Below are 20,673 nucleotides of genomic sequence, written 5' to 3'. Positions count from 1 at the left end.
GCGTTAAATATCTTTTAATTTAGAGCTCTCAAAAATTATTTGCTTAGGTGGGGACATCAATGACCCAGACAGAACATTCTACATGTGTAGGTGGTAATGTAAGATCTTTATGGGTAAAATCTGTAAAATTTGTGGCTTAGTAGCTGAAATGATAGCTCACATTACTGATTTTGCTACAGAATCATGTGATGTACCTGATTTAACTCATCCCAACCCAATAAAATACATTTTAATATCAAAAAATGTGAACAAAATACATCTGGAAACAAAGCACGCAAGGATAGAGATAGCTTGGCAAGTACTTTAGAAAATAATGCAGCTGTTACCACATATAAAAGCTTCAGCAGGACTGCTCAGGGTAATACTGTGGTAAATGGGACTAATGCAATCCTTTAAAGTCTAAAATATGGGGTATCTCGGAGAGACAGGGGAGCGATGCTGCCTTTGCCCACAGCACAGATGAGGGCAATACTGGAAGGCAGCCCCATTTCTGGCATCCAGTTCGGGCAGAGGGGAAAGACGCTAGAAATAATTAAACGAGGAACATAAAGTAAGGACGGGGGAGGTGGCAGGACGTGAACCGGGGCCTTTAGGGGCGCAAGCCGTTGGGTTTATCCCACATAAGGCCGGGTGCAGTCAGTCACCGCGCAGCAGCGGCGAGGCACCGCAGGCGAGGAGCAGGTTCCCTGCCACACGCCCGGCCCCCCTCGGACGGACAGCCCCGCCGGCCAATGGGCTTCGGAGCGGCCAGCCAGAGGGGCGGGTCTGGGCGGGAACGCACCAATGAGGTTGTGGTTGCTGGGCGCGATCGCGAAAGCGCCGTCCAATCGGAAAATTGGCGGCGCAGGAGGAACCCGCTGCTCCGTGAGGCGGCCGCAGGCGGGCACCGCTGAGGGGAGCGAGCGACCTCGCTGCTGCCCTCCGCTGGCCGCCGTGTGGCGGTGGTGGCGGTGGTGGCGGTGGTGGTGGTGGCGGCGGCGGCGGCGGCGGCGGCGGCGGGGGGGCGGGCGGGCGGGCACGGATCCCATTCCCTCTCTTCCCCCAAGTGTGAATGTTGAAGAACGACCGTGCCCGGCTTTAAAAAAAAATAAAAAAAAAAATTGAGGAGACGGCACCGGTGCGGCCTGAGGGGAGGGCGCGGCCCGCTCCTGCCGGGCCTCCCCTGAGGCAGGGCCCGCGGCCTCGCCCCGGGGCTCCCCCTGGGGGGGGGGGGCGGCGGCGGGGACCACCCCCGGCTGCTGCAACAACGGTGCCAAAAGCAGTCAGAGCATAAGGGAGCGCGGGGAAGGGGATCCCGAGTCCTCTCCCTCCCCGATATAGACGGTCCTGGGCACCCTTTGTAACGGGGAACGTGGCGGCGGGAGGGGAAAAGCCGCCCGGCGCTGCGCTGGGGGGTGAGGAGGCGGCGGGGGCTGGCGCAGCCCCGCAGCTCCCCGCCGAGGATGCGCGGGGCCGGGAGCCCGCGGGGCTTGGGGGGCGGGAGCGGCGGGCGGGGAGCTCCGGGAGACGGCAGCCGGTAGAGGAGGAGGGTGAGGGGCTTGCGTTGATGTGCTGCCCAGCGGTTGCCGAGTGTTTTATTGAAGAGTTTTTTTTTTGGTTTTTTTTTTTTTTTTTTTTGGTACACCCGCCTCCCCGTGATACCGCGAAGCCGGCAGAGGCAAGGAAAATAGGTTGAAGACAGAGGAATAGGAGAAGACGGAGGAGATGGTGAGCAGAGCGGTGGGATTGGGGAAATGGGTGAGGTTGCCAGGCTATTTTCTGTGAGAGGTTCTCGTAGGGTGTAGTACGTTTGGGATGATTGTACATCACGGTTGCAGACCAGTCTTCTTTGTTTGCTAAAGATTGCTCTTTAGGGTTTAACAGCCTTCATCAGTTTATGGTGAGATACGCAAAGAGGAGTTGATGTATACGAAAAGCTAAAAAATTACGTATGCTAACCACACACACAAGCAACTCCTAAACAAACCAACATTGTGTTAATCCTGCAATATGATGGCCAGTTCTTGTCATGGAGGGAAGTCATTGCTCAGGTTATTTGTGGCATGCATAAGGGATGAGTCTCTTTGTAGCAAAGACCAAACAGAACTAACCTATTTCTTCACAAATATAAAATCTGTTATAAAGTTAAGAGCAAAAGTTAGATATTTTTTTCTTATTTTCATTTTCCCTGCAGTACTGCTGTGAATGATTAAAATCTATTGCTTTCAAAACTTGAACAACTCTCTAAAATGTTCAGTTCAAGCATGCATGTAGCAAAGGCTATCTCTTTTTTTTTAAATGTAGGCACTTGTTTGTGTATGTGGAAGGAGGAATTCTTACAACGTATACTTGGCTTTTTACTGTGTACCATTGTGCTTTAGGCAGGTCACAATACAAAATGTGGTTCTTAGCATGTAAAAAAAAAAAAAACCTGATCTGATATTTAAGTCAAGTGAAGACTTGCTTTGATTCTAATAATATTTTAAACACTAGATACAAGTTTGTGGGGAAACAATACTGTTTTGTATTAATGAGAATGATTTATGGTAAAAATCACGATCTTAAGTGACAGAATATTGACACTGCCTGATAGTATCTTCCTTTGGATGAAGTGCTGCAGTCTGTATTAGGTGCATTGTCCCTTTAAGCATCCAGAAATTTAAACATATTTTGTTTACAAAATTGCAGAGGACTGCATGGTGCAGTAGTAAGACCTGAAATTTTAGCGTCTTTAGAAATGTTGCAAGGCACTGCAATAGAGAAAACTGCAGCTTCACGTTAAATCTGCTTTGGAAAAAAATGTTTTGTTGTATTAATCACTGTGTATATGCTGTATTACTTTAAAGTAACTGAAAGGGCTGGATAGTTCAGAGTTCCTATAGGAAAAAAAATAAGTTGTGAGCTATGCTATCCTCTTCATCATGCAAACTATTTGGATGGATCGCTGTTAAATTTATTTCAAGCAACATCTCTAAATGCCTGCCTGAAATATTTAAATTATATGCTCCATTAGGTAAATGGGTTTATCTTTCCATTGCTTGGCTAAAGGAATGTATTAGGAGGGCAAGGTTTAGAAGAACAATACAGTTTGTCTGCATAGTTTCACTGCATAGTTTATCCTCATCTATTGTTCAAAGATGCTTAAAATGTATTTTATTTGACATTGGTGATCTTTACAAAGTTGACTTTGATTTTATTTTCTATGCCATAGTTGCTGTCGATGTGAATAACTGAAATACAATTAATAAAACCATAGATTTGACCTGATATTTAGCTAGAATTGATGAAAAATTGCTCCCTTCTTTGATTTTCATCTGTTCATTGAAAATCCCTGCAGTGGATTTTAGTCTCAGCAATTCTTTAATATTGGAAGAACTGGTAGGAGTTGTAAATAGAGACAAATTCCCATTGTATTGAGTTAGGACGCTGCACTAGAAATGGCAAAAATCCTGCCTTTTTTGTAGATTTTCTTTAAACTGCAGTTTAGAGAAGATGCCTTGTCTTGATGACCATCTGCATGCATATTACAGGTTTATAAAACTAAGCTTCTGTATTTGGTTTTATGTAATGCAACACGTTATATCTGCAGCATTTTTGTGGATTTTGGCTAATGTCAGAATGAATACGCTGTGAGGAAAACCTGTTAGAATTCTTGTGCTACCAGGTTTATAATTTGTTGTTCTTAATATTTTATTATGTGAGTACAAATCATTGACAAGCGTTGTAAACACATGCTGAAGCAGCTAAGTGTGAGATTACGTTTAGCTTCTCTCTTCACATTTTGACTAAACTATAGTGGTATCTTGTCCAGTGTGAGTGCATTCTGTTCCTAATAGCTATCAAAGTAATCATCAAAGCTGAAAGGTTAGGTCAAAATTTTCACTTTCTTGCCAGTCTTTACAGAAGAAAGAGGAAAAAGGCCAACTCCAGTTTATACGAGGATGGACAGGGAAATAATTGATCAGATGTGCTGGATTCAGTAAGGTCATTTAGACTTCATATGAGTCACATGGAACTGCATTTAAAAAAAATTAAAATCCCCGAGTTTTTAGAAAAAGTGTTCTTTCTATAATGCAAAATACTTAAGATGTACACGTAACTTCGCAAACATATTTTCTTTAGAAAAGGGTGTAAAGCCATGATACTGCTAAAACATTAAAATAAGAACTGGGAGATTACTTAAAGTATACTCTTAAATTCCAGATTGTATGTGGTCTACGTGTGTGCTGAAGCAAGAAAGTTAGCTACATATCTCAATACCTGAAAAGAGCGAAAATTTTTGTTCCCTGTTAGTGCTTTTTGCTCCTACCCTTGCATTTTATATGCAATCCAAAATAAGCCGTAAAGCTATTTTTGGCTCTCTATGCTGAGTTTCTAGGGGTCTAGATCTTCTGCATTAGCTTAGGTCACATTCATTTTAAGTAGAATGCAAGACAAATAAGTTGCCTAATTCTAGTGAATCTAATTCATCTTATGCCTCTTTCTCTACAGTGTTGGAAGAACAGGCTGCTCAGTTAAGTAAGAGCCAATCTTTTGAAAGGCTGGAAGTCAGGCTTGTAGCAGTCACGTATTCAAGAAGTAGCATTTTTGGTGTATACACATGGCTAATCATTTAATAATAAGTGGACAGCATCTATTATTCATCATTAACTTATATGTAGTACGTAAGAAAAAAGTCATTTTAGAGTCCTGATTAGACTCATTGACTGCCATTGTGTTTCGGAATACTTTCACATTTTGACCCATCAAAATGCGTGCCTCTCTGGAACATTAGTAAATCTTGGGAACAAAAAGCATATAAGAAACTCACTAGGAATATATGTATGTATGGTATTTTAAAATATTTTAATCTCTTTTAGAGAACACTTCAATTTAGCTGATGAAGCTCATATCTAGTCACTGCTCATTCCTTCAAAGAACGTGATTGAATACATCTTCTTACAATAGGTGTCATTAATGGGAGCATACCCCTATTGAAACAAATGTCCTCTTTCTGAAAATAGTGAATTTTAACTAAGCAAGGGACCATTATACCCCTGGTCTTATTTATTTTAATTTATTTTATCCAATTTTGTAAAAATTGATACTGTTTTTATACCTTCTTATTTTGCTGTAGAATTGTAGTTTTGTCATCCAATCTACATAAAATCGATGAAAAAGTCACTGATGGCAAATAAAAGCCATCTAAAGTTGGCTTTAAGAGGCTCACCACAATGAAGTCAAAGTGATTTGCTTAATCGTATCTTTCAAAATTGAGCCTTCTGAGGAGTTAACCTGGGAAACCAAAGTCAATGGGTATTTTTGTAGATACTTCAATCTGTGTTTTCTCAAGTGCAGACTTTTTGTACAATCTAGAAAATGCTTACTAGGAATAGTACACTGGGGAATGAACCTGTGAGCCTGAACATGTGCAGTTCTCCACCTCCCTGAATACCTCTTTGAAGGATCTCTTGGTCTGATTCTGCAAGTCTTAATCCTCTGTAATCAGCTGATATTAATTACAATGAGCAAAGTTGAGTAATTGAGTATATTTAGAAAGACTAAAGTTGTTTTATTTAGATCACAGATTCCAGTCCAAGTAGCCCAAGAAAGTAATTTTCTTCCAACATTTGTTTAATGGCTGTTGAGAGAGGTTTGTTGTCATCTAGATGCTGATAGATGAGTCCTCACATTCATTGCAGTCTTGGAGATCTCAAAACTGTGTTGATGTGTGAAAGAAATGATTTCCAACATAAGAAATGGTTCTGCCATTTTAAAGGCAAAGCAAAGCACATTTGAGAAACCTGAAGAGATTGTATTTCCTTTTCCAAATTGATGTGATGAAAAGTAAATCTCTCATCTTAAAAATTTAGCACTCTTTAAGACTAGTTCACTTCCAAAAATAAATAAAACTGCATTTAGGATGTAACGTAATAGTATAGAAAAAATGGAACCATGAACTAGAGCTATTACTACAATGACATGAAAGCTGTGGAGAAATCAGTATTGGAAGGGATTGGAAATAATTACATGATATTGGGTTAGGGAAATGTTTTTCAAAAGGCAAATATTGTTCTGCCTGTACAGAAGATCCTTACTACTTAGTGATAGTACTGTTTTGCAAGATTTCACAGAAATCAGTAATCATGAACAGTAATGGGAGAAATTTTGTCATCAGTGATGACAGTCTTTGGTTATAGCAGACTGGTTTGAGTGTTGGTGTCTGTAACAAGAAACTAAGTCTGGTCACACTACTGGTGGCAGTATTACAAGATACTAAGATCCGCCAGGAAGACATGGGGTGGATTGTGTTACTGTGCTTCACTTCCAGTTTATATTGCCCTGGGAAGGCCTTTCTGTGTTTCTGAATATGTGCAGTATGCTATATCTCTACAGGTAGGATGGCGTTTTTGGACAGTTTGCAGTCTTTGTTCTGTAAGGTCTTTGACTGCAGTGTCAAAATCTTCTGTGCATGCTTCAGTTGATGTTGTTTCTAGGTAAGGTTTTCCTGCATCTCAGTGGGCTTGGATTTTGTTTCAGAAGCTGCAACAGGATTTCCATGAGCTACAGTGTGGATGTATGCCAGTGCACCGCTAATCTATTAGTTTATGATTCGTAGGTCAGGGAGAAGTTGAGATTTTGCTATCTAAGCAGTATCGTCTCTTTGCTGCTTCGGTGCTTACATGACATCTCAAGTTTGCTGAAGATTAAAAGGACGCTGTCAAGGTATCTTTCACAATTTTATTTTTATTATTTATTTTGTTTGCATTCTTATTGCTATCATAAGCTACTGGAAGCTTGAAGTCTAGTGCCTTGCCAACGGGCTTTTGTCCTCCAGAACAATTACTGTTTAGGTACTTACGGGTTATTTAAGAGTTGTGAAGCATTTAGTGTCTTCTCAAATACATTACTGAAGAGTTACAGCTTAAACATTGCAAGTGAGAGGGGAAAAAGTAAGTAAATCAGTTTAGGGACAGTCCTGCCAGTGTGTACTTATGGTAAACCCAAAGTAATTTTTTCCTTGTTTTTTTTCAGGATTTAGTAATTTGGTTGTATAGAATTAGGCATCAGTGCTTCTTTTGCACAGGCACTCTTGAGAATGGACTTCTCAGGGGATTGACATTAAGACTCCCATTCTCAGTTGGATGTATTTTGAGTTATCTAATGAAGCAATCCTTCTAAGGATTCGTACAGGTACAGTTGACATTGACTTACTTTGAGGTGCAGAGCAGTAGCCTAATTTTAAGTACTGTCCAGAAAAATCAGGATCTGGGCTTTGTATCATATCTGCCTCTTTTTTTTTATGATAGCAGAAATTAAAAACAAACAAACAAAAAGTTTAGAAAAGAAATGTTCACTTGTTTTGTTTGGTACAGAGAAATGCTACCTTAACTTGTCGCTGTAACCAAGTCTTAATTGAGCTGCATTTGTTGAAATGCAAAGTTAGTGAAACTAGAACTACCTTTTGGGGGTTGGATCTGATGATCTCTCGAGGTCCCTTCCAACCCCTACAATTCTGTGATTGCTGGAAATTTAATTGCCTGTTTTTCATCTGCTCTGGTGGTGTAATTTCTACCCGTGAGTTGGAAGCATAAGCAGTATAGTTCCTCCATGGGACCTCCTTGTTAAAGTAAACATTGCATATTTAATTTGTGTAGTGACAAAATGCTAAGTAACTCCCTCTCAGGTCAGCGATAGAAGAGACCATGTAAACTTTCACTGGATTATTACTATGGCTAAGGGACTGTATTGCAATGCTCTCTACTCAACAATGTCCACGTCAGCTGGATTGACTGCTTGAGAGAGCTGAATGAATGTAGTGATATTGGGTAAACCTATTTTTGCAGATTTTAAATTAAAAATTCATAATCATTTGACAGTATGTGGAGTAGCAAAGGTTACGGAGATTCCCCAGAGCACAGTGGATTGCAGAATGACTTCAAATATGGTTCATAAAGTGTGGACTGTCTTTGGGGAGGAGAGTCTGAGATGTGCCACTTCTGTCTGCAAATGAAAACTGAATAGAGACAGACTTCTCTAGAAGTTGATTCATTCTAAGAGTCTGAATCAAGTGTTATAACTGGCACCTTGAAGGAAACTTTCTCTCCCTTTCTTCTGAGTAGCAAATATGGATTGTATATGAAGATTATCATCCTAACTTAAACATGCATGTCTGGTGCTGAAAGTGAGGCGTCATGAATATTTTTCTTGGCATGTATACATCAAAACTTCAAAACTTTTAACAACTATTACATGGTGGGTAGGTGGGTATTTTAATCACTCATTGATTCATTGAGTGTTTTTTTTTTTTTTTTTAGACAATCATTCATACACCTTACCTATGAGGTTAATTATATGATATTGAAGGGAAAAAATTAGTTTGTCCATTTTGTGCAGTTGTCAGAACTTTGCAAGAATTCTGTTGATTCGTTGAGTTTCTTGTGATGTGTTCTAACATCACTTGTAGCAATTCAGTGGGATCAGTAAGCTTGCCACTGCTAGAGTTTCTGTTTCTATATTGCTTTTTTTCTGGCAAAGAGAGGGCAGCCTTCGACAAGAATGTGTATGGAGAAAAAGGTGGGCATGATCATGACTTAGTGTACATACTGGGTTTGTTAAGGAGAATCCCTTAAGTATCAAGAAGAGAAATACCAGAAATATATAGTGTCTCTTTTAGACACTGTTTCTTTAAAATAGTGCTTTTTCAAGGAAATGCAAATTTTATTTAATGTTGCCATGCTTCTCTGCAATGTGTACAGAACAATTTGTTGGTATAGACGTTGGTAGTGACACTCTGGTCTTTGAGATACAATCCTCCTAACATCTTGTTGATCCTTTGCAATGGGTTAAAATAGCATAGAGATCAGATTGCTGGAAGTAGGAAATCTTTTGCCTCGTGTCTGGATCTGTTTCTCCATTTCAATAAACCAGTCAATGACAGCGAGTGCTCTTGTTTTGCTATTTGTCATCTCTGAAGTATTTAAAAGAAAAATCCTTATATATGCTAACATCACAATTGTAAGAAGCACTTTATAACAACATCTATATTTAACTTTTCACTGCTTTGCAAGTCTTTGGCTTACAGTTACTATTCTGCTATTGTATGTTGCTGTCAAGTTTTGATTTAGAAACGAACTCTTAAAAACAAAACAAAACTAGGCAGAATAATTTACCATTCCTGGTACAGCTCTTAGTCTGATGCAAGAAAGTTTCATTCATGTTGATCAGTAAAATGACAATAACTCTGCATAAAACTTAAATTCAGTTTCGCGTGTCAGTAAGTGTACCCAATAATGGTGCCAAGGTATTAAAAGAGAAGTTTTATTATATGTAGTAGCTCTAAATTTAAGATTTTGCCAGTATGTTTAAGGAACAATCTCTTCTTCCACCTGAATAAATATCACATTTGACTTTATTTTGTCAATTTAATGTCAACTGAAGTGTCAAACACGAATCCTAACTTAAACTGGCAGTGTTCTGCTTCTTTGCACCACGGGCTGGGTCAAGCCATGTTGGTGTAACTTCGCATACTTTTAGTCTGGTACTTCTTTAATTCAGTGTGACAACACAACTAGTGAGTTATTGACAGCAGCTGAAGTGAGACCATTATGACTGTGATCAATAACACACCTGCATAGAATAACAACTACTACCAGGGACATATTTTGTATTGATTCAGGAATTTATGCTGTCTTCACTACCCCCAGCCTGCTACTTCCATAATTTATGTAATAAAATCTCTACTTCAGAGAAGCTGTTACTAAGTTAAATACCAAGAAATGATGACATATCAAGATGTAAATTGCATATTGAAGATTTTACTACAAGCAGAAATAGCACTTGCTAAATTCCTGTGGGTTCTGATTCAGGACCGAGGCACTTCCCTACTGCAGGCTGAAAGATAATGGAAGTAAAATAACCACGTTTCCTCTCCTGGGGCAGTATGTAGAGGTGTAGGTAAGGCATTGTTTTTAATGTGATGTGGCAGTGGAAGCTTATTGAATTGTCTAATCTGTAAGTTTGAAGTCTTGGTAGAAATTCTTTATCAGTAACAGTAACCTTCACTCCAGTTCCCTCCTTAAACTGGAATGTAATTTTCTCTTAATAATGATACATATTTCTGTCTCTTGCTAACTGAGAAACATATTTTAAAAGATTGATGCTATCTTCTGATTTTCTTTTCTAAGGCTAAAATCAGTGAAATTAAACAGACAGTAGGAATTTGGATATAATTTGAGTAGGAATTTGGGAATCACAATATTCCTTGAAAGTAATACCTAGATTCCTGGACATACATGTTCATTTTGTTGATCAGATGATTAGCCATGAGTCCAAAGGAAAATTACTGTGTATTTGTATTGAATAAAATCTCTGATAGAGATGATGAGAAAACTTTAACTATGTATTGCTAATAATCTTGGCGTGTGAAGTCTATATAAGGCTTTAAATTCAACTGCTCATGCAGATTGCTATGCACTCTAAATCTTCGTTTGAATGTCAGACAGAAAAACTCAAATTTGCAAGTATTGCGCACACTAGCTGTCTAGATGCACAGCCTTCTATTCTGATGGTGTTACCATCTTCATATCCAAATATATCTACAGTTTGTCAACAGGAGTAATCTTAGTGTAATTTAGAGAAATATGAATGTCTTCAAGTTTTCTGTTCTTCAGATTATTAAATAAAATCCTAATTCTTGGCTAACTTCTAGATCTTTTTTATTACCTGTCTTCAGTTTCACAGTATTATACCAAAACTGTAGGCCGTAGAATCAATTACAGTGTAAAAGAGCTGGTCTGTGCTTTAAATGTTCAAGACTCTGTACTAAGGAGCTCAGCACAGGATTAGTTAAGTGAAACATGTCCATACTATGCTTGAGCTAAATCTAACCAAATTAAAGATACTACATTCTTTTTATGTAATAGTATATTGTATACTTTGTTTTGTTGCTTGGTGCTGAAAGAAGAATCCCAAAGTAAGAAAAAATTGAAATCCAGACAGAATGGTTCCCCAGATGATTTCTCTAGGGTAGTATTCATGCGTTAACCCGCTAGTTCTTGAGAACATGTTTTCTGCCTATATTTTGTCCTATACAAAAATGGGGCTATTTTCTTGGAAGAATATTTGCCACATTAAATTTTTTTTTACCAGTTTTTCATGCTGGCATGTTCATGTAGGTGATAAATGGAATCTTCAGCTTTTACAAACTACTTACTGTGTTGATGGTGGGGTTTCTGAATTCCATCTCATGTTCATCTACCTGTCCAAGGGAATAGCTGCCTCCTTTGGTTCATGACACCACAACACGTTTTTCACTGTTTTGGAGCAGAGAAACTGTATGATAACTGAATTTCAGAAATTTTATTTTTTATGGGACTAAAGAACTGATGTTTAACCGAACTTTGTTATATTCATTAGCTGTCTGGGAAGATCTAACGTTACTTGTCTAACATGCATCCCAATGACAAAATTGTGATGTGTTGCTAGCAGTGGTTTTTGAAATTTACAGTTAACAAACATTAAATATTGTTAAATGTATAAAAGTTCATCTCTTCTCAGTGCTAGGCAAGTAATTGCATTTAGATGCTCAAGAAATAATGGAGGATTTTGTTTTCCAAGGGATGTTTGAACATTTACTCTCTTCCGAATGCAAAGTTTTAAATTTCTGAACAGTTACCATTGTACTCTTCCTGAGACTTACTGAGGAGACACTGAGGAATTTCTCGAACTGTTGGACCTTCAGCTGACAAGGTGCAGAGATCTGATGAGGTTTGCAGCCTGTCTTGTTTAGATTTCATTTGAAGGAAGGTCTGTAGTGAATGAATTCTGAGTAGAAGGACTATATGAGAACCTTTCTGTGATTTATAGATAAGATGATACCTTGGCCAAGGAGTTTCAGTGGTCCCTTTGGAATTTAGGCCCAAATTCTTAAAGGGATTTAGCACCCAGACCCTGTTAAATTCCATTATATTCCTTTACAATACTGTCACTGAAACTAGGGAATTAGGTATTAGAATCCTCCCAAAGGTATAAATTTCCTTGTTTCTTTTAGGCTTATGGGGACGTTTCAGATTTTATTTTCAAATAAAGATGGGTTGATTTGGTAAGATGTATTGATAGGTATGTTTAAAGAATTGGGTTATTAGAGTTATGTGAAAAATACGCTTACAAATCAGTTTGAGAAAAATGTCAGATTCCTCAGACTACCAGATTATGAAGAGCTTTTAGCATAAAACTTGGTTTTTACTTTGCTTATTCTAGAGGATTTTCTATGTCCAAATATATTTGTATACTTTTGTGATATCTCATTAGCTACCGAAATTCATAAGATTTGGAAGAATTCAGGCCGTAAAGTGAACACGAGAATCCTATGGCCTTTTTCAGCATGTTTGTTTAAAAATGCACTCAATTTTGAAAACATTTAAAACATTCCCAAATCTGACTAAAGAAATTCAGAGGTAGTTAAAACCGAAGAGTTTCAAAAAGTTTCCATTTATACAATTGTAAACTGTGGAGTTAAGACCAATCTCAGTTTAGATTGTATAATTTGGAGAATATTGAACATCCACACTTGCCTCAGGCTGTGTAGCGGGCTATATTGCCCACAATTAAACAGATGAATGCGCTAGTAAGGATAGACATCCTTCCAAACAGTTCTATCTATATTTAGCAAATTCTTCTCATTTCCCTCTCTGTAGGAGGGTAGCAATGTTGGTAACCTTAATGTTGGCTGATAGAACTGTGAATGTTTTTAAGCCCTGTCCTACGGGATGTTTTACTTTCCCATATTATTTTGACCTTGTATTCTCTCCTTTTCTTTTGGATTAAATCTTTTTATGTCTTAAGTGAGAGACTTGCTTCACATTCTCTGTCTGAATATATAAAAAAAAAAAAAGTAAAAGCCATCTCTTTGTGCCACAGAGGAGTAGGAAGAACTTGAAAGTTTCTCAAGATAAATGTTCTGAAATGTATGAAGGATATAACCAAGGCAGGAGGGCAGTGCAAAGAAATATCATTTTTCTGGAAACCAAAGCTATAGATTCTGTAACTTCTTATCTCATTTTCTGCATTGATATTTGAAGGACTTAACTCTGTGTTTTCATCAGGAAGTAAGTTGTTTAACGCTAATTTACACAGATTGAACTTCAGTTGTTGAACTCACCACATCATTTATTAACGTAAAAATAAGATGCAAAAGCTTCTTGTTGCACTGGATCTTATAGAGATATGGCACAGAGCGGAAAAGCTTTGGAACTAAAGTGTCAGAAAACAAGTTAGAAGTTAAATCATATAGTAAAGACATAATAGATCGTCTGGTCCATCCTCTGCAAGATTTGTCCATATGGCATACAAAGTCTGCTTCAAACTGGAATGTTTTATAGCAATCAAAGGTCTCCTTCAGTCACGTTTTCCCTTCTGCTGATATTAGAGTAAGTTATTTCACTTGTCTCTTTGCTGTTTTCGTTTCCAAGGACCCTAATTCTCAATATTTAAGTGCAATAATGGCTGAGACTACAGATACAGATCCTGGGACATCAGATCACGATGAACTGCATAATACTTGCTTTGGTAATATAGCCCTTACCATAGTATATGCCATGGTTCTTGAGTCAGCGGCACCTCTGAACCTCATGGCTCTGAGACAGTAGGCTGAGTTTAGTACTTCCTTCCCTTTCTTACGCTCAGGGAAATTAGTATCTTCTTTTCTTTCAAGTATGAATTTGTATAGATGCTATAACTTCCCTCTGCATTTCTTCAGCCAAGTGCCTGGCTTTAGTGTTTTAGGAGAATAAAGTAATACATAGCAGCTACATCTAAAAGAATGATCTCTAAACTGCAAGTATGTTACAGCATTCATTTGTCATGGTGGAAGCCTGAGCTGTAGAGTTAAGCAAATGATTTTGCTGAAGTTTAGCTTGTGGGCTTCCCTCTGAGCCTGGACAATCCTGCTGCTCTTCTGCCTTTTCAGCACCTTCCATGTAATATCTGCTTCACATTACTCATCATTCTGATGGTTAAAAATTTATCCATACCTCTATTTAATTATTTTATTTAGCTAGTTCTTATTGATTTGGTTTTGTGCTTCAGTGACTCCTCTCCCTGAGAATTGCACGTTTAATGTATTTAGTGAGAATGATTCTGTCTCCTTTCAGCCATTGTTGTGCTGGACTAAATAGTCCGAACTCTTACTCTGTGCTCATAAAACGGGCAGTCCGTTTTCAGGTAGTTCCAGTAGTTCATATATATGCCTAGTCAGTCTTTCTCTATTATGGATCTTCAGAGTACCATGCTGAAATCCAGTTGTAGTTCTTCTGTTGTCGTATACCCTGGTATTAATAACTTCCTCCTCCTACAGAATACAGTTCACTGTTACATATTATTATTACATTGTCCTTTTTCACATACAGCTCTCCCAGTTCTTAGGTAGTTGACTAATTGTTTTTTTTCCTTTTGCTGAAGAAATCCAAACTAGGTCTACAGACTTTAAAAGTCTGTAAGTTTACTAAAAATGTGTGCGTATTTCAAGGGAAATCTTCTTTTGCTTCTCTGATGTAATCTAATATGCTGTGTTTCATTGCTTTTTCTGTCAGACATAATGAAGGGGCTTCTATAAAGAACCAGGCACAAGAGATAAAGCAATACTTTAGATAGGGAACATCCCAACGGATACTCAAATAGAATAACTAAGCTTTATCCAAGACAAAGTATACTGCTCAGTGTTGTGTGACATTTCTATTTTACTAGAAACCTCTCTCATATTGACCTCAGTAACAGTCACCATTTCAGGGCTATAAAAAAGAGGGAGGGATTTATGTATTAGGGAATGCTAGCATACTAGGCAGGAAATGGAAACAGTGAAAGTGATTTCTCCATCAGGAGAGGGGCATTAGTTGGACTGAGAGAACGAGAACAATTGTCAATAGGCAATTAATGCATAAATAAAACTATGTATTGGCTTTTTATTGGTTTTGGCTTTTGTGCTACAGGCTTTCTACCTGTAGAATAATGAGTAACTACCACTGCATTTTGAAAGTGCTGTTTTACTTTATTAAACAAATTGGCTACTGATCCCTGTGGTGAAAGAGCTTACAGGTGCCAAATGCAGTTGTCTGTTGCAATAGCGTAGTTGGGAAAAAGAAGCTATAGGCTAGAAACTTAGTGTGTATGTGATTGTACTGCATGGTTCCACTGATGATGCAGCAAGTTGGGCCTTTGAGAGAAAGCTAGCTTTTTAGTCATTCAGAGGCCTAAAAAAAAAAAAGATATCTGTAGTTTGTCGTGGTACCACAAAAGAGGGGAAAGACTAATGAGAATTGCAGAATAAATACAACGTATTTCCGGTGAAAAGAGGTTGAAGTCTAGGGGAAAGCTGCTGGTTGCACAGAGGAGAGATTTTTTTAGTTTTTGTTTTTTTCTTTCTTTGGAAGCAGTAAACCAACATTTTATATTGGTGTTGTATGAGCAACAAAACATTAACACAGGTATCTGTTAAAGAACTGAGCTATTGTTTCAGAAGTAGACAAAGTTTGAGCTGTAATCTGTAGGAAAAGTCATGATCTTCCAAGGGTTTCTGACTTTGGTTAAATTTATGAGTACGAGTGATATAGAGATGTCAGCAGCTTTACTGTCTGTATAGTACCTTTGTTAAGAAAATAAATATTTCACATACAGTCTGATTTAAATCAGAGCTTTCTGCTATCTGTAGATTTATTAAATATATCTGCATGTATGTGTGAGACTGCTACACAGAGAACATATTTTTATTTACCATTTTGAGATTGATATGAATGGAATCAATATCCATTGCTTTGATTTTCATTACTGAGGGCATCTGAAATGTTGACCAACCTTATCTTACTTGTGTCAAATGGATCACAAAGCCCTTATATACACACCAGTTGACCTACTAGGACATCTTTCAAAGAACTGTAAGGCGTAGACTGTCACTTTTTTTTCTGGCTCAAAGAAATGCAATCTAATTAGGAGGATCCTACAATACAGATACAAATTGTAGGTGCACACAGTGTGTGGGGAACCCAGAATGAAAGTGTCTGTTTTTTAGTTTGTTTTAAAGACCCTGAAGTAGGATTCCTTATTTTAAAGTACAAGATTGATTATTTAGTGACTCTAGGAGCTGCACAGATATAAAATATTTACAGCAATAGGTGAAGTTGGAGAATTCTAATGGGGAAGAGGAATCTCTCAAGGCATTTTCTTCTAATGAATATAAAATAAGAAAGGGATTATGTACAAATGTAACAATTACAGAATTTTAGTATTTGTGTTTAACTATCAGATACTTATTTCTCTCATCTTCACTCAGGTATAATTTGACTAAATGCACCTAAATTACAGTGTTTTAAGAGGAGGAGACTCATGATGAACAGAATTGACTCTTCTTTGGGAAACGTTTGACATTTCACTGCCTGTTAGCGTTGTCCTTCTTACAGCAAATGTCATTTGAGACTTTTCTAATAAAAAGGAAAAAAAAAACATACTACCCAACTTGTGCATTCTTCTCATTTCACATGAAATCAAATGACTGATTTGTGATAGAAATTTCAAGATCTTTAAGGTGATACAGTTTTCTCCCAGTTCCACCTCAGAATGATTACTTGCTTGTATTTTTGGAGGCAAGGCATGTAAATTGTAGATTCTTCATTATAAATTAAGTATTTAAAATGTCTTTGACATTATGAAATGGAAAGAAACATACCAGACGTGTACAATCAGGTGATAAAATCCAACTGGTTCAAAGCAGGTGTAATATCCAGGAGAAGAGAAAAAATGTTTTCCTGTTTTGTGTGTCCTCGTCTGACTAGGGAATTTAGAGCAGTCATTGGAAGATGAAGGAATCCAGCTCTCTCTGCATTATTGGACCCAGAGGCCATACTGTGTCATTACTAATGCATGCAGGCATGTTCAATAAAATTCATGGTTATACATCCCATTGTCATTTTCAGAGCTCATTGATTTAAGTAGCTCCCACCAATACAGAATACTGCAACAGGCAGCACAGCCTAATATGCTGGTAGGTACCAAGTGGAGAGTCTTATTTCAATCTAAAAGTGAGAAGAAAAAGAAATTACTTTAAGGATGAATCAAACATTGGAGCAAGTTGCTCAGAGCAGTTGTGGAGATTACATCCTTGGAGATTTTCAAAACCTGACTGGAAAAGATTGTGAGTAACTTGCTTAGATTGACTCAGCTTTTAGGAGGGGGATTGTACTAGATGATCTCCTGAGATCCCTTCCAAACTCAACCATTCTGTGATTCTGTCGAAATAAGGTATTTAATAATTGAATATCCTTCAAATTATTTATCCTCTACAAGAGGAAACAAAGTTGCAAGGATCCTGTTGCTGCAAGAGGCAGGAAGACCAGGAAGCAGTTTCAGGGGTGCAAGACAATCTCCGTTTACATTTCTCACTGGCGGGTGTAACCCATCACTCAGTCTCTGAGCATGGGCAAGAGGTGTGAAGGCAGAGCTGGATGAACAGAGCTGTGTGGTGAAGCTGGGGTATAGCTGCAGTTCTGAGGGTACCGTTAGCAATCTGCATTTACAAAACTCCAGTTATGATCCAAAGCAGCTGTCTCCCGTGGTTTAAAAATGTAGGAAAGTTCTCTCCCAGGTAAGAAGTGGCAACATCCCTTCAAGTGCAGAGGCTGAGTCTGGCAGACCAGACTAAATATAATTAATTAAGAAAAAAATAAATAAAAATTAACCAATATGGTTGTATCCACTGAAAATAAACCTTAACCTCAAACTTTTAGTGAGATAAAGTATGTTAAAAGGTTTATTTAAATGTAGAGGCTTCCACTGTCACTTTATACAGGTATATTCAAAGGATATTGAATATAGTCTTGTAATGAGCTTTGGCTTTACAAGGAGATGCATGTTTCTTCCATAATTTTCTTTGTTTGTATTTGGTATTTTCTACTTTGTGAGTAATATTTGCAATTTCTTTTCTACAATACCATGTTAGTAACAGCAGCAGGAAGCCATAGTTAGCTCAGTTGGAACATTTTGGTCTCTAGAGCTCTTGTTATTGCATTCTGAGTAAGAAATAACTGCCTGCTTATCTCTGCGGTATTTTGATTCCATTCTTCGTCTCATCCCCTCTTCTTGTTCAGCATTACTTTATTGGTTAGACTCAGGACAGATGCTAGGAATAGTAAATTCAAGTTGATTGTAACAGATATTGTCTGACATTGGCATGTCTGTAACTAGGAAGATGAAAACAATGGGAAGTAAATATTTTGAACAAGCTGAAAGAATTTTCTAAAATAATTCATAATCGTCTTGTCTGTTAGACTGTGTAAACAAAACAAATTATTTCCTTTCATTTATGCACATTTTTGAAGAGCCTTGGAATTGCTGTGATGGTGTATTGAACAGTGAGCGCTGAGCAGAAATACTGCTTCTTGTTGACGTTTTTAGTGTTACCATCTCTCAACTTCTGGCAGTGTGATCCTCCTGTAGAGAATGCGGGACTGTGGCACACTCCTGGGACTTAAGGGCTCTGCTTGGATTTCACCTCTAAAACTGGTCTGCATTAAAGCACCTTGAGGACGTGCTTGTAAATATTAAAATAAAGGTGCTTAGCTTCTGTTTAAGATCTGTACCTGTGGGACTAGGTTACGTAACGAGCATGTTTTACTCATCTCATGGGGACAAAGCCTGAGCCGTTAAATCTATGGCAGCAAGATGAAACAATTTTGGAACCAAGTCATCATTTTCAGCATAAATAGAAGGTCATGCCCTTGTCAGCCAGCATTGGTTCAGCATAAGGTTCCAGTCAGAATTGTCTGCATGATGCCTAGAGCTGTTCTTTAAGAGACCTTCACCCTTTGTTTGGAATTGCTGATACGGTGGGTCTTTTAAATATTTATAAGAGGCTTTCTGAGATAGTCCGTACTGCAGTCAGAGTGTACACTCATTGGTTCTTGGTAACTGATCTGGCAAAAAGAAGTTTCAATAAGCTCTTGATAGGCCACCAAATCAAGTGCTCTTTTTCCGTGATTTTTTTCCCCCTCCTTAGTGGTGTATGTTAAGCCATGGTACTTATTTGGCAAGTTCAGAACACAATTCCACACTTACTGCTTTTGTAGTTTCAATGCTGGCTTGATTCCTGATAAGTTGAGACGTTTGGGATCTGGAGTTCGGCAGACTAAACATTTTTAATAAGGGTATAAGTGAAGGCTGGAAGGCGTGTTCCCTTGCATTGCATTCTTGACTTGCCTAGTGTTTTGCTCAGCTGCATTGCACAGAGGTGTTCAAAATCACATTACATCCACACCCCTCGCCATTTCAAGAGTATGTGATTCCAAAAGGTTAGGAGTTTGTTTTAACAGCAGGTGACTGTCCTTGTGAAGAACTGCACTAGTCTGTTCTTTTTACAGTGTACACGTCATACACTTGAATTTCTCTTCCCATGAGTTGAATGCTCAATAGTGGTTACTTTTTAATCAGGTGAAAATTGCCAGTATGTGGAACATACTTTTTGAGCTATGTTACTCATAGAAGAGAAGAAGTAGTAGATACATAGAGAGATGCATTATATATAATTATAACTTCTTCCTGAAATCTTAGGTGCTACAGGCATTTGTAGGTATCAGAGCACCCAGATTTGTAACTCAAGTGACATCTGGATTTTTATGGCAAAAACATGTACTAAAATGGCTTGCCATTCAGCTTTTGTTTTTCTTCATCAGTGAGATTCTTAATACTGATTTTTTTTTTTAAGGCCATAATTTTTCACTTTTTAACAGTAGGAGCTTTTAAATGCGTTGTACAGGACTGTCATACTTAATAATTTTAGAAGGGCCAGTTTAGGATTTGTTGCAATGTTTTAAAATTTAACCAAGTAAATCTTGACTTTTTTGCTTGTTTGTTTTAAACTGTGATGTTACCCCACTAATAGCTGTTTAATATTGTTTCGGTTTTTTTCTTTTTTTTTTTTTTTTAAGGCAAAAGAAAATGCATATATAGGGCAAAAATAGCAAAATTTTGTTTGTGCCATCCAGATTGAATGGGTCAGCAGGTGAACTTTGAATTGCTAATGAAAGTGAAACTTTGGGGGAAAATTCTTGCCTGAGGTTGGATTTGTACTGGTTCTAGACATTTCTTCCAACTCTGCCATCTCTCTCAGTGCTGCTTCTGGAACAACACGACCCCTTTAATGAAATTTTATTTTGTGACAAACTGAATTTCTGTGTACGTGCTCTACTTGGTAGTATGTTTCATGTTTGTGATGGGGTTTCTCCTTTGTTCTGCAGTACTTAAAAGCATTTTACTGATCAGAGTTGAGGATCCTGTTGACTAATTAGATAAATTTTCATCAAGTGTTGTCCTAAAGGCACTGTAATTATTGTATTAAGAGAAAGTGTTGCCTTGAAACTTGTAAATTGTGAAATGATATATAAAATTTACTTTGGAAGGTGAAGGAACACATGGAAACTACCTGGGCTTTGTAAGGCAGCCAAATGCTGACTGCTTTTCACGAATGAGGGGAGAAGTCTTTCTTCATAACCACAGTCTGTAGATAGCTTGGTTGGTGCTTTCTAGGTCTTAAAAGAATGAATAACCTTCTGTGTTCAATTGAGTGCTCCTACCTCTTGTATGGGCCTGAGCGTTAGTTGTTTGTTGCTCTTGTTAGTGGGTTCAGCTTTAGGCCTTGGATGTGACCAGTCTTCCCTGAGGACTGGGGGAAGA

The 20,673-nt window shown here is 38.1% G+C and overlaps 1 protein-coding gene across 2 annotated transcripts in view; it reads left to right on the top strand.

Moving 5' to 3' along the window:
* The first annotated feature begins 1,457 nt into the window (after positions 1 to 1,457).
* Positions 1,458 to 20,673, top strand: part of ARVCF (ARVCF delta catenin family member) — a 270,617-nt gene continuing 251,401 nt past the window's right edge. The window contains exon 1 of one of the 2 annotated variants that reach the window (XM_035556879.2): positions 1,458 to 1,707. In XM_035556879.2, the coding sequence (XP_035412772.1) occupies positions 1,705 to 1,707 (3 nt within the window). In that variant the 5' untranslated portion in view covers positions 1,458 to 1,704. The remainder of the gene's footprint in view (positions 1,708 to 20,673) is intronic. The other variant, XM_035556865.2, reaches the window with a different exon arrangement.

Source organism: Cygnus atratus, chromosome 17, assembly GCF_013377495.2.
Source record: "Cygnus atratus isolate AKBS03 ecotype Queensland, Australia chromosome 17, CAtr_DNAZoo_HiC_assembly, whole genome shotgun sequence".
NCBI classification, from domain to species: Eukaryota; Metazoa; Chordata; class Aves; order Anseriformes; family Anatidae; genus Cygnus; species Cygnus atratus.
The sequence above is the reverse complement of the archived record's forward strand: the minus strand, read 5'-3'. Positions and strand labels throughout refer to the sequence as shown.